The sequence below is a fragment of the Eimeria necatrix genome, genomic scaffold (genome assembly GCF_000499385.1).
Source record: "Eimeria necatrix Houghton genomic scaffold, Enh_scaff533, whole genome shotgun sequence".
Lineage (NCBI taxonomy): Eukaryota > Apicomplexa > Conoidasida > Eucoccidiorida > Eimeriidae > Eimeria > Eimeria necatrix.
The window spans coordinates 8-13,604 of record NW_013654405.1 but is presented as its reverse complement, the minus strand read 5'-3'; the positions used below and the strand labels follow the sequence as shown (position 1 = coordinate 13,604).

Here is a 13,597-nt window from a genome sequence, read left to right as displayed (position 1 = left end):
AATATAAATATCAATATTGCCTTTTTGCCGCTGCAAATTGGCTCCCGCGGTCGCACGCGAGCAGGTCCGAGTACAGCTCTTCTGCATGGGTGCTAAGTGACCTCCTCCAGATCAACAACTGCAGCATTTTTCCCTTGTCGTGCAACTTTGGCCTTCTAATTTAGAAATATAATTGAAGTTCTTCATGGAATAGTCTCCTCTGTCGCAGGACAGGAGTATGGGACTGTTTTGAGGACTTTCACTTCTTGCTCTAAGACTTGAATTGGCTCAGCAGGCACACGTGCTGGGGGTTAGTTTGGCGGTGTCCGCCCCACAGCTGTTTAATTATTTTTTATTTCAGAAATTCACTAAAGGCCATTTTGCAGAAGTCTTGGCCCGCCTACTGCTGTCTTTTCTCCTATGTGTCCGGCCTCCCAGAGCATTTCAAGACTGCTTGGACTTGCGAAGGCAACTACTGATTTCCTTTACTCTGCTTAATTCCTTCAGCAGTATATATGAGATTTCAGAGCGCTTAGAGCTTACCAGAGCTGTCCTAGAGTTTCTCACTCTGTCTTGGGAGCTTCCCCAGGCCGCAGAACATGAACTGTGTTCAGGCAGCTCTTCAAATATCGAATTTCTGAATTGTTTCGTTTCTCTTCTCTTCATAGCTCTAAACAGCTGCCAGTAGCCCCTGTGCACTTCAAGGAGTTCAGTGATCGCTGTAGAGCAGTTTCAGCGGTGCCGAGCCTGTCGCCGCTGCTTTCAGGGTTTAGGGTTTAGGGTTTAGGGTTCAGCGTCGCGAGAAGACGTCCAGAGGACCAGAATAGCAGCAAACAAGCCAAAATATCCCGTTGCACAGCACACTCAAGCAAGCACTTATCATTTAGCGCCACTTCATGGTGAGGGCACTGACTCCAGCCTGATTGCTGGCTTCGTAGGTGCAAGTGCATGCAGAAAACTAGAAATTTTATCAGACAAGTGGCTCTCAGGCTCAATACATGTTAATAGACCACTCAGGTAACATCCACGTAAGCTTCAAGAAAGGTTTTACCCTTCTTGAATCAGTCGGTAGCTGCAGCTTTGGCTCTCAAGGACTGGCACCACTCTGCAATGAATTCTTTGGCAGAACTTCCGGCTGCAAGGGATATACAGCCACTGAAAATGTTTGTTTTCTAGTCTTGTTTTCATCTGCCTTGCTGCATGGAAGATCAAAAGGATACAAAACGCAGGAAATCTGCGTACAAGTGCTTGTGAGTCCCATTCTTTCGAACTCGCCAGCTTGTCTTGGAAGCATTTTGCTCTCTTTCGGTTTTGCCGTTTTAATTTCTTTTGTCTGTAGTCAGACAATTCCACCAGTTGCCAGCAGTGTTTGCACAGAAGGCTTTTGCTTCCCAAAGTGCCCCTTGGTGTTTACTATCTTGTCATTCACCTTCAGCTTAGTTGTCCACTTCTAAGTGCCCCATTGCCTGTTAGCTATAAAACTTTGCAGATTCAGTAGGGGATCTCCAGCCTGAAAGTCTCATTATGATGCCGCAGCCCTGTAAGCTTTCCAAATGCTAATAAAGTGATGGCAGTTCCGCCCCTTGTGTGTGGCCACCGCCTTCAAGCGGTGGCTCATGCATTTAGTTTGAAGGATTTGTGTCAAAGTAAACAGAATGTTCTTCTGGATTTGTGTCAAAGTAAACAGAAGAACAAAATGCGGGATCAACAGTTCGCAATTTAGAACGATCCTGTGCGCAACGGCCGTCTTTTTCCCCTTTTATGTGCGGCTTTAACTGATTTTCGCAAGCAATTTGATACTATATAATAAGTGCAAATGCTAATGCAAGCAGCTTTGCAAAGTGGTTCCGAAACAAGCAGCCACAATTACCGTACTCACGCACGAAAGAAAACACTTCATCACTATTGAACGATGGCAGTATCCTTAGGTCGTCTGCGACATAAAGCTGACTTCTCACATACAGCTGTATAATTAGTTTTTGTTTTGGAAAGACAAGGCTTAAACCTTCCAAGGACAGTGATGGAATCAATCAGAAGCCTGTCAGAACGAAGTGACTTCAGCAGGGCAATTTGTTGCAATTATTGAGGTGGGAATAAGTGACGCAAACGGCTAAGTAACAGACTCTGTGAAAATATCGGCAGTTTTGGCTTAGTGAAAAAAGACCTTCTCACGGGAACTACTAAATCCAGCTTGTTAAATGGCCCAAATGAAGTTGATTCGGAAAACACAGTATGCAAAGAGTGGTTACCACACAAACCACCTACACGTGTCTATAGAACTGAAACATTGAAAACAATTTAATTAATTGGCTACAGAGACAACACGAAAGCCAAAACTTTGAGTAGAACCCAGAGAGGTTTCAGCCAATTGCACACGTGGGCAAGAGCCAAGAATGCAGCGGGGGCAGCACTCTAAAGGCTGGGCGAAACTTGCAAAGCATGAAGGCTTTCCCCCAAAGCCTTGCAGGTAATTTGAATATTTTTTTCGGGAAGTGAAACAGGGCTACACAGTTCTAGAAGCGAGACGGGTTCATGCGGCGATTTAATGCCTCTGTAGCCTGTAACTGCAGTGATCTGGGGAAAACGCTGCATGGAATCAGTAGAAGGACTAAAATAAACGTTGCTGGAGCTAGCAGCGTTTTATTTTGATGCTAATATCTTAAGAAGTCGGGGGGAAACATGAATGAAACAGAGGCATTTTGTATCGGCGCTGCTGGCGAGCCGTGCAAACTGAACCACGGCTGCACACACTGGAGCTTACGCCATGCATTTTAATCCTTCCGAAAAAAGCATGGGAAATCATTGAATGAGAAAAGTATTAAAGTTGCTGCCAACTCGAGACAAAGCTAACAGCAGCAGCCAGAGCCCCTACGGGAACGGCTGGAGCCGCTACTGAGAACAGGAGGTATGCTCACCGTTTTAAAGCGGGGCTTCGAAATTAAATTAAATTATTAAATTAAATGCCATATATATCATCTTGCTTACTCTGATCCGGGGCTATTTGCGGCTCCTTACCCCTCCCAGCAATGCCATAATCATATGCTGCTGCTCTTCCAAAGGCCTCCAGGGGCCGCCACCGCTGGTCTTGCGGGCTCCAGGAGCCTTTCCCACCGTTATATTGAGCTTATTTTCTCCTTTTGACTTCCAGGACATAGTCGAAATAAGTACCAGCGAGGCCGCGGCAGCTGCTGCCGCTGCCGCCCTAACTATGGACGGCTTTCACGGGCAATTAGCTGTGCAGCAGCAACTGCAGCAGTGATGGCAGCACGGGAGCACTTATACTTAGCCCTTCACGGCTTGTGGGGCCTGTGGAGAGGCCGCCAGCCCCTTGTGTGTTATGTGCAGACGCCGCAGCAATTTGCTGCAGCGCAGCAGCAGCAGCAGAAGCAGCGAGAGCTCCAAACACCATCAGCAGTAGCAGCTGCAGCTGCCATTTCGCAGAGGCAACAAGTTTTCCATGAAGGCCCTTTATTCCCCTACGATTTCAACTGGATTGCTGCAGTGAGGGCCTCCAGGGCCCTCCGTGCTGCAGTGCGGCGTGGCCTTCAGCAGCAGCAGCAGCAGCAGCAGCAGCAGCAGCAGAAGTATCTGGCATACCTGATAGACCGGAGTTGCCAGCTGCAGCAGCAGCTGAATTACTGCTGCTTCGTCAAGCCGTCTTTCTTAACTTCGCGGTTCGCAATAAGGCCCCTGGAGGCGCTCATAGACAGCCTTCTCTTGCTGCAGCAGCAGCAGCAGCAGCAGCAGCAGCAGCAGCAGCAACAGCAGCAGCAGCCTGCAAAGCTGGAAGAAGAAGAAACTGCTGCTGCTGCTCGCCGGGGCCTTACGGTGGAGCAGCAACGCCTGGTGGACGAAACAAGTGCCCGCTTTTGCCGCGCCGTCGCGAAAGCAACCGCAAGACCGTAAACCCTAAACCCTAAACCCTAAACCCTAAACCCTAAACCCTAGAACCTAAGAGAAGCGGGCATCAGGGCGCCAGCCTCTGCCTCGCGCCAGGCTCCCCCGAAGGGAGGGGCCCTAGCAGAGCTGCTGCTCTGCTGCTGCGTGCAGGGATTTTGCTGTTGCTGCTGCATGCAGGGATTTTGCTGTTGCTGCTGCATGCGGGGAGTTGGTTGTTGCTGCTGCATGCAGGGGTTTTGCTGTTGCTGCTGCATGCCAGCATTTTGTTGTTGCTGCTGCATGCAGGGAGTTGGTTGTTGCTGCTGCATGCAGGGATTTTGCTGCTGCTGCTGCATGCGGGGAGTTGGTTGTTGCTGCTGCATGCAGGGGTTTTGCTGTTGCTGCTGCATGCAGGGAGTTGGTTGTTGCTGCTGCATGCAGGGGTTTCGCTGTTGCTGCTGCATGCAGGGAGTTGGTTGTTGCTGCTGCATGCAGGGGTTTTGCTGTTGCTGCTGCATGCAGGGAGTTGGTTGTTGCTGCTGCATGCAGGGGTTTTGCTGTTGCTGCTGCATGCAGGGAGTTGGTTGTTGCTGCTGCCTGCCTGGGGGGCCCCGGAGCTAAGCTGCTGCAGCAGCTGTACAAGACAGACAGCAGGGGAGCTCTTCATGTGCCTTATGAGGGTTCGAACTATGAGACAGTGTTGGCGCTGCTGCAAACCCTAAACCCTAAACCCTCTTTTCCCCAAAGCCCAAACCCTAAACCCTCAGCGCGAGCCCTAAGTTCAGAAGAGGCTGCAGGCAAAGACTTGGTGACGCAGTGGGCGGAGCTACGGAACGAGGCGCACCGACCGCAGCAGCAGCAGCTGCTGCAGCAGCTGCTGCTGCTGCTGCAGCAGAGGCAGCAAATTGCAGCTAGCTGCGGCTACTCTTGCTGGGCAGAACTGCGCATCAAAAGACAAACAGCAGAGGGCCACTATTGGAGGCAAGTGCCGCTGCTGCTGCGGTCTATTGGCCTTGCTGCAGCGCAAAGGGCTCCCCAGCAGCTGGGACACGCTCTGCGGCAGCAGCAGCAGCAGCAGCAACAGCAGCGGGAGCAGCAGCCGAGACTGCAGCAGTGGCGTCCCACGGTTGACCAGTGGTTAGCAGCAGCTCTGAGGGTACGGAAGCTGCGTCCCAGACTGCCTGCGTTTTCGCCTGTTATGTACTGTTTAGGGGCTAGTGTCTAGAGTTTAGGGTTTAGGGTTTAGGGTTTAGGGTTTAGGGTTTAGGGTTTGCGCTCAGGCCTACGGGCGGGGCGCAAGCGACTTGGAAGCTGCTGCTTGGTTCCCTGAGTCTCTTTCAGCTAGCCAGCTGCCGCACCAGCTAGCTGCTGCTCTGGGCCTTAGGCTGGAGCCGCTGCTGAAGAAACAGTGGAGAGGATACGGCAGGCGAGCAAAGCACTAAACCCTAAACCCTTTTTTGAAGTATAAGGGGAAGTAGGTGTTTATAGTTTGGAATTGCACAAATTCGAAAACGACGAGGGCTGTGGCATTAGATATTAAAGTAATGAGTAAGAGTTCTGGGCCGGCTTAAGGGGTGGCGGGTTCAGACTCTGTTGTTCAAGGGTTTAGGGTTTAGGGTTTAGGGTTTAGAACTAACAGCGTGAGGCTTGCGCCTGGCGGCCTACGGTCTGTGTGCAGGTCATTCAACGGCTTTTCATATTTGGGCGAAGTTTTTGCCGTTTACGACACTTCAGCCCACGCCCAGCCTCAGCAGCCTGCAGCTAGCCAAGCCATGGCTAGCTCAGCTAGCCACGCCATGGCTAGCTCAGCTAGACACGCCTCCGGAGATAGCCGTCCTCCTGTAGCTGGCCCGGCTAGCCGTGCTGGGGATACTCTCTCAGATATCCCCAGTGGCCAGGCTGGCCTTGGCCTGGCTAGCTCAGCTAGCCGCCCGCCAAAGGGCTTATTTGGCTCTCTGTGTGCTCAGCTGAGTGCCTACACCCCGCTTTCTGAGTCAGCGGCTTGGGGTGTACCTACAGCTCCTGCTTCCAGTCTGTCTAAATGCCGCTTTTTGGGTTTTCTGTATTACCACCCATTCTTTCCGCTGCGTCTTTCGCACTACCTGCAGCCCCCAAGGCCACCCTCCTTCCCCTGCCACATCAAACTGGGGGCTCTCCACCACGCTGTGTATGCGCAGCTGCCCCCACCCAAACACATGCAAGCAAGGCTACTAGACCTGCAAGAAGTGAGATTCACACCTTAAGACCTAAGGCCTAAAGTGTGGGGCTTGGGAGCCACGGGGGGTTTTGGGGAAAGGACTTAGGCAACAGAAACCCAACAGAAACCCTTGCATCGCCTACAAGTGTGGTTTAGGGTTTTCCATTTCCACTTCGGGCGCCTCCTGTTTGTGCAGCTGAAGGTGTTGGCCCATGAGCTTGGCCACGCCTTTAAGGAAATGCTGCAAGAAGACGCCGTAAGATAATGGTTTGCGAAAGTGTAGTGGGGCCTGCAGTTGCGGCGCTGCTCTGGGGGGTTTGAGATCTGAAGCACAGGTTTCAGTATAAGGACTGCGTCTCGGTCTTTTCCATCTGTTTTAGTTCAAAGTGTTGCTACATTTATATTATGATTCCTGTTGTTATTTGTAAATGCATTCTGCAGGACGCGTTTGTCAAGGAGAGACCACTCGACTTCGACGAAACGTTTGCTCTCCTCAACGAGTCAGGCAGTTCGACCACAAGCCACCTAGCTGGCTAGCTGGCTAGCCACAGTAGCTGACTGCCTGTAACCACAGCCTAGCCAAATAAGCAAGCTAGCTGCAGCCGCTAGCCAGCAGCAGCTGCAATTAGCTAAGCACGTTAGTTAGCTATTTGCCCCAACTGTTCAGCACCAACTGCCGGCTCCAGCGCAGTGAAAGTGCCTATTCAGCTGGCTAGCTAAGACCCTAGCTAGCTGGTTTATTGTGCTGCTCTGCATTCTGTGTTAGGCACATACTGCGGCAACCAGAATTCTTGATGAGCTTGTCGAAGCACAAAGACAAGAACAGCCCCCTAACGCTGGCGCATGCATCGTGAGTTAAAATAAGCCTGCAAAGTAGACTAACTTCAATAGCTTGAGATTCATGCGAATCAACCACTAAACTGTCTAACTCGGGACGAATTGGCGTGAAGATAAAACACCAGGTTCAAAACGAAAAAGAAGAAAATGAAGGCAAAATACCGTGCAGTACAGAGCCAACGCCTCCACTAAACTAGGCCCACAGCCCACACAACGCAGCGAGCAGCAGCGTCAACAGCTTCCTCAGTGAAAACATTGGCTGCAGCGGCCATGCCATTGGCAGCAACATTTTGACCAGCATCAGCAGCAGCAGTTGTGTGCCTTATGTGCCGTGTGTTCGCGTGCACGTAGGAACCTGGGCTTCGACCTATTGGATTTACTTCATCCTAATTCTCTTTTTGTCGCTGCTGCAGTTGACTATGCTGTCCACACACTGGACGCAGCAACAGCAACTACAGATACACTAGAACGCACTATCAAAGGGGCTATTGAAGAGTAGGCGCTTGCTTTTGGCGTTACTTTTGCCCTTTCTGTTGATGCTGCTGTTCCTGTGGGTTTTCTTTTCCCACATGCCGCTGTCCCACTTGCCGCTGTTGTTGCTGCTGTTGGTAAGCGTAATTTAGTTGTGTTGCTGCAGCTGTTGCTGTATTGGTAGTGTGCTCAAGCATTCAAAGCCTGTTTTCGTGCCCGTTGCTTCTCCTATTTTCGCTTTGTTTTCTTCTTTGCATTTCTTCGCCCGCTTGAGCTCCACTGCTTCTGCCTTGCTGCTTTCCCATGTGTACTTGCGCCGTTGCGTGTGCCTCCAAATGCACAGCGTGGCTCCCTACAGACTTGAAGACTCATTTCCTGTTCTCTCGCTTAATTACCTTCGACAGATGGAAGGGTAAAGTCTAAAAATTAGATATCGGTCGTATTTCGAAATCCGCAGAGCCAGCTCATAAGATGAGCAGCGTTGGGCATTAAACTTTCAGCCATGAATATGTGTCTTCTTGGGCGTGCCCCTGAGACTTTTCGATGTTCACTGAAGCTTATGGATTGATAATAGTTTGAAGTACAGAATTTGCTGCGCTTTGGTAAACATTTCAAGTGTTTTTACACCTTACACGTTGAACGTCCGCTGGCGTGTTTCCCTTTCAGGGCATACTCGGGCGCTTTGGTGTGTTACGTATTGGCTGAAGCAAGGGCTCTACGGATACTGCAGCAGCTTGAGCAGCAGCACCTCCAGAAACAGCACAAGGGAAACAAAGGGAAGAACTCGACCCGCAGCAACAAGGGGATGGCAGCAGCAGATCTTACGCCTGTTCGCTTTTCTCTTTTCCCCCTCCACCCGAAACAAGCTATGAAGCCTCTCATGGCTGACATTGCTGCTACAGCTGCTACGCTGGTCAATGCTTACTGCAAACCTAAACGCATACAAGAGACACAACAGCCCTAGGGTTTCAGACACGCGGCCTAGGCTCAAGGGGTCAGCAGTCGAGATTTTAGGTTTATAGATTCTAAGCTTGTTTTCTTGATGAAGCTTCTGCGCCCCGCTGAGGCGCAAGCTTCCTGTTAATTGAAGGCCTTTGGCCTGAGAAATCAAAAGCTTTTTCTCCAGGAAGCTCTGTGGCAATCGCGAACGGTGTTAGCCCAGCAGCAGCTGAAGACTCGGTTCGCTCTGTTGCAACTGCAGCCTGAATTACTCCAAGATCTATATTTTGCTGCCTCCATATTGCTCAACCGGGGCTTGAGGGTGTTCCATTGGAAGTCAATCTGGCTTCGATAGCTAGCAGCCGAACCAGCGCAGGCCAGCTCATTGGTGGAGAGCCACTGGCTCACCTTGCCCACACGGAGCGCTTCGCCTCTGTTAAGTTTCGTTTTTAATGGCTTTTGATTGTTGTTGCTCCTCATTTGCCGTCTGTTGTCAATTAATGGTATCATTTAAAGTAGTGCTGAGCTGATGGTGTTCCCCTGGAATTAACGATCAAACTTCAACTATTCTAAAGTAACGAATCTTAATTAGTGCCTCACGCTGAAGGAAAGTTAAGATGGAGCTCGGAAGCATCGAACTTTCTTTTCAACCAGAAGCAGCGTCTTGAGCATTGGCGACGCTATAGCAGAGCCCGCAGTGCCTCCGAACGTGGCTTAATTGTAGAACTACCGTGACGCGTGATTCCAAAATACTGCGTAGCTACCCATACTCTACTCCGACGCAGCCGGGAGCAGGTTTGTGAAACGGCAAGAAGATTTAGTGTGAATGTGAGCAGATATAGTGTGCACGCGAGCGATGCGGGAACCCACTTCAAGGCCACAAGCACGGGCTTCAAATGACGTCAACTGAGGTCCCCTGACTTCTGTACGCATGTTGGAATCAGCAGAAAGTAGACATTAACGGCAAAAGTGTGTCCAGACCCCACTACAAAACTTCTTGACCGCCCGGGTCCGGATGACCAAGGCCTCCATATGCACGACGCTTTTATCCGCATTGGCTCGAATACTTAACGAATTTGGTTGTCTCCCGGAATCTTCAGTTGCTTGTCTTTCTACAGACGGGCGATCTGGTAGGTGAATTTTCGAGCAACTATTGAAACCTGGAGTGTCTGGGCTGTGGCCAGGAGCAACTGCTATTCTCGAGCTTAAGCCTATGGAGAAACAAATGCAAGGAAACTCGGTTGTAGCGGACGAAGTCCGGTACAAGTACTGCTCAGGAATAAAAAGCGCAAGAGCTGTGATATCTCTTTACTAGCATTATGGTATTCAAACCATAGGAGCTCTCTGTTGGTGTTTAGGAGCTCACTGCCGAATTCCTCGAAACAGCGCTGCAAGGCCACGCCTTGCATGCGCTTGAAAAAAAAAAATCGGCATGTCAGTAGTGCTGTATGGCTGCTACGAACTGCATTGAAATGCGCAGACACATGGCTGCAGGTTTGTGTTCCTAGCAAAAAAGGTAAACATCAACAGACTTTACCGTCAAAAGGGAACAAATAAACCCGTCCACGGAGTTGTCGGCCTAGGATTCCTTCCTCATTCTGTCATTTGCGATGTTCCGGGTCATTGCCGCCACTGACCGTCTCAGCCTGTTCATTGCTGCCTGCATTTCTACTACAGTTTCAGACTGCACAACGGCCCGTTTCGCTTCTTCGTATTCCTTCGTGTCGGTAATTATGTGTTCCTTGGCTGCAGATGAATCACGGAATCTGTAGATTTTGGCGTCAGTAGCTACGCGTTGCAGCGAAGCAAATTCTAGCTCAGACAGCTCTAATCGTTCGCTTTCGAGCGCAAGTTGGCGTGCCTTCTCCCGTATACTTATTAAATTGACCAAACGTTCCGTCTGTGTTTTGAGAGGGTCAGCAGCACCTGCTGCGCCCAGCGCTTCCTTCGCTTGCAGGAGCGACTGCGCGGCTGCCGTCACCTCCTGCTTCGCTTGCTCGCGTATTTGCTTGATTTTGGATAACAGCTCAGAGTAAACGTCTTCACTGAGCTGGATTGTGTCGTCCATCCCTTCACTGTAAGCACCCTCTAGCCATGCTTCAAGCCTCGCCTTCGCATCCTTCAACAGCTCACGCACAGCATGACTCTCCGCAAGGCAGGCATTATGAACGCCCTCAGCTTCATCTAAAATTAGCTCCTCGCTCTGTAATTTCAAGTCATGTGGTATTGAAGGGACTTCCGACACAGGTTTATGCAAGCCAAGCATTAGCTTCTTGGCCTGTTCAGCCTCCTGCAGCAGTACAACCTTCGTATCCTCAGACATATCTTCCCACTTTGTAGTTGCTTCTAGTTCCTTGATCCGTTCTCGCAGCGCATTCAGCCCATTTTCCGCCTCCGCAAGTTTCTTTTCCGCAAATTTGAGTTCGTACGTTTTTGATGCATATCCCTTGGGCTTGTGAGCTTTCCTTGCTAGCTTAATTGTGATTTGCGCGTGCTTGAGACGAGATTCTGAAAATGCGAGGAGCGTTTTGGAAACACTTAGCATGTGCTCTTTCAGACCGGTGAAAATGCGATTTCTGAACTCGTTTGCAAGCCACACGAGGTTCTGTTGAGACGCTACTGCATTCCACAGGAAAAGAAGGTCATCTGAAATGTCAGTCAACACGTCGATATCTTCTTCATTCTCAAATGGCTTGCTGTTCAACGGTGCTCGACCGACTCCCTGAAACTGTTCGATCATTTCGAAGTAAACATCCTTGATTTCATAGAATGTGATCATCATGCTTTGAACTGTGTCTTCGGGGTTTAGTTTGCCGGCTTTCAATGGGGTCTCATCTCCTTCAGTTTCCAGGCCTGCCATTGGGAAAAATTCGCTCATATCAACCTTGTTCACGAGAGCGTCACATTGCGCAATCGCGGCAAGGTACAATTTACGCACATCCTGTACTGCGAGCAGGAGTTGCTCTTCGCTGGCAATTATGTCTCCTGAATTTGTAAACTGCAAGCGGGCCTGCTCCACGTGTTCATGTGCATCTCCTATCAGTTCTTTGGCCTGAGGCTTCGTTACTAAAAATGCGAGGCGATCTGCCGCGCTCAAAAGCTTTCGCGACTTTTCCAGTTTGCCCTCCATAATAGCAACCTCTGGTATACGGGACTTTCTGAGGTCCTCGATTTCGCCAGGCACATGGACACCTTCCTCTTCAGCTTTTGCATCTCCGCCTGTTTGTTTTTCTTTCGACAAAGATCGTCTCTGTTCACTATAGCTTTCTTTAAACTGGCTCCTGGCGTTTTCTCTCAAGTGCCTCTCTTCAACGCGCGCTCCTGGTATACCGTCGTTCTCTGCGCGAGATGCAACGTGCCTTGCTGCACTTCTACTCACTGTCCTGCAGGCAATCAAGCCAGCCACTAGCAACGTGACAAGAATTACATAGAGACCTGGTTTACTTTTTGGCCCTCGTGGTGTTCCGGAATGTGGGAGGCGCGTGGGAGCGTCATCAAATTCCTCTTCCTTGACACTCCGCCGGCCTGCATTTTCCTCATCATTCGCCGTATTGTCCTGGATTACTTGCAGGTCCTGTTCCTGCGGCATCTTAGCGAGTGCCATTGTACTTCCTCCGCGTCCCGCAGTCTCACTCAGGAGCTGAGTTTGAAGTCTGCCAGGGGGGCGCGACTATGTCCTGCTTAGTTGCTCCTCCAATCCGTATGTGGAACCATTCACGTGAAAGTGCGAAGGCCAAAATATAACGCATGCAGGCTTCGTAGTGACAAAGCATCAAGCCTGCTTACCAGATAGAACTACTATGCTGCCTAACGTAAAAACATAATCCAGATCCCACCGTGGCTGGCGCGGAGACCACAGCCCATTGGGCGAATAAAATAAAAATCTCTGAACAGGCCATGCCGAAACCAATTAAAAATTGCAAATTAGAAAAGAGAAGCACATACTGCTCTACGGTGTTGCAGCAGCTGGCAAAGTCGAAACAATATCCTTCAAGTCACATGAGTACCCACAGAAGCATCCTTTGGCTTGTCAGACAGCTACGCAGTGAGAAACTGCAGATCTATATAAAAAAAGCCCCAGTTGAACATCCTTATTCGAAACAGTTTGGCTTGGAGATGGAACCCATTCGGGCTTCTCACAAGTCAGCTCACGGAATAAGAGGGCGTAGGGCCCGCTACCCCGTTGATCGATGAGTGGGGGGTTATTACCTGGACCGTTTCAAATTCGATACCATTTTCTGTAACACCGTAGGATTTCTCTTTAACACATTTTTAATGATTTAATATGACAAGAGTGTTGGCAGCCACAGCTGAGTTACGTGCGCAAGCCTTCCACAGTTTTTGGTATGGTAGTTTGGCACCTTTGGGAATCTATGAAGAGCTAGCTCTTCAACAAGAAACTACGGAGTAAATGTCTAGGGGTATGTCTCCTAAGGGCATGATGTAGAACCAGCCATCTATGTTTACCACACGTCGTTACGTTACGGGAGACTACACTCTGCAACAACCACAATAATCGTATTATTTCTCTGCTGCTAAAAAACGGGGCAACAAATGTGTTTTTTTGCGATCACTATGTAATTCAGCTGCTTTTTCTTTCTCTGCGAAGGAAGCCATTCAGAAGCCCTTAGTCCTCTCGGGTTTCAGTGAATTCTTTCTAATTATGCTCCAGCTCGTCCCCTCCTGGAGGCTTCAGCTGATTTAAATCATCTGTAAGCCAAGCTCTGCTTACAAGTTTAGAAAGCTTTTTCTCTTTGTATGCCTGTATTTGCCAAACGCACCATGATTTCCTGATTGAGCACAGGGGACGAAATAGAATTATTTACTGCATGCATAAGTAGACATACATAGCTGTACAAAAAGTAAAAGCAAACACAACAGAAGAGCAAGAGCTGCATATCTCTATAATGTAGGTGTTCTATGATGCTAAGTCCACGCTGTATATTTTTGCCTGAAAACAACTTTGTTTGCACTGAGATGTGAACATATGAGGAGCAGATTAGGTGAAACCTGCAAGAAGAGCGCGGACAACAGAAGCTCCACTAGGAGCTGTGCCACTCCACACAGGCCAAGGCAAACATACTACAGAGGGGCCAGCGGCACTAACAAGTCCCGTGAGGGGAAAGCAACGGCAGTTTTTAGACGGCGAAGCCCAAGAGCTACGGGGGACGAACCTGCTTCTCTTTGGAGTTGCCTCTGAGACTGTAGTGCACAGACACTACAATGGGGCTGGTTAGTGCTCTAGAGAGGATAGCTAGCCAGCGACCTACGAGGGGTCGCAAGACTGGAGGGAGA

General features: G+C 49.7%; 3 protein-coding genes across 3 annotated transcripts; 2 read left to right on the top strand and 1 right to left on the bottom strand.

The window, feature by feature from the left end:
- Positions 1 to 3,237: 3,237 nt before the first annotated feature.
- On the top strand, positions 3,238 to 5,300 carry ENH_00061340 (hypothetical protein, conserved; the record flags this gene model as incomplete). Its single annotated transcript, XM_013582005.1, has 3 exons — positions 3,238 to 3,881; positions 4,192 to 5,014; positions 5,139 to 5,300. The coding sequence occupies 3 exons, from the start codon at positions 3,238 to 3,240 to the stop codon at positions 5,298 to 5,300; spliced, it is 1,629 nt and encodes a 542-aa protein (XP_013437459.1).
- A 753-nt stretch (positions 5,301 to 6,053) lies between these two features.
- Positions 6,054 to 8,327, top strand: ENH_00061330 (hypothetical protein, conserved; the record flags this gene model as incomplete). The annotated part of the gene is made up of 6 exons (XM_013582004.1): positions 6,054 to 6,083; positions 6,252 to 6,311; positions 6,497 to 6,555; positions 6,822 to 6,905; positions 7,244 to 7,387; positions 8,030 to 8,327. 6 exons carry the CDS (start codon positions 6,054 to 6,056, stop codon positions 8,325 to 8,327), a joined length of 675 nt encoding a protein of 224 aa, XP_013437458.1.
- Positions 8,328 to 9,881: 1,554 nt separating this feature from the next.
- On the bottom strand, positions 9,882 to 11,906 carry ENH_00061320 (hypothetical protein, conserved; the record flags this gene model as incomplete). Its single annotated transcript, XM_013582003.1, has 1 exon — positions 9,882 to 11,906. One exon carries the CDS (start codon positions 11,904 to 11,906, stop codon positions 9,882 to 9,884), a length of 2,025 nt encoding a protein of 674 aa, XP_013437457.1.
- Between the last annotated feature and the right edge of the window lie 1,691 nt (positions 11,907 to 13,597).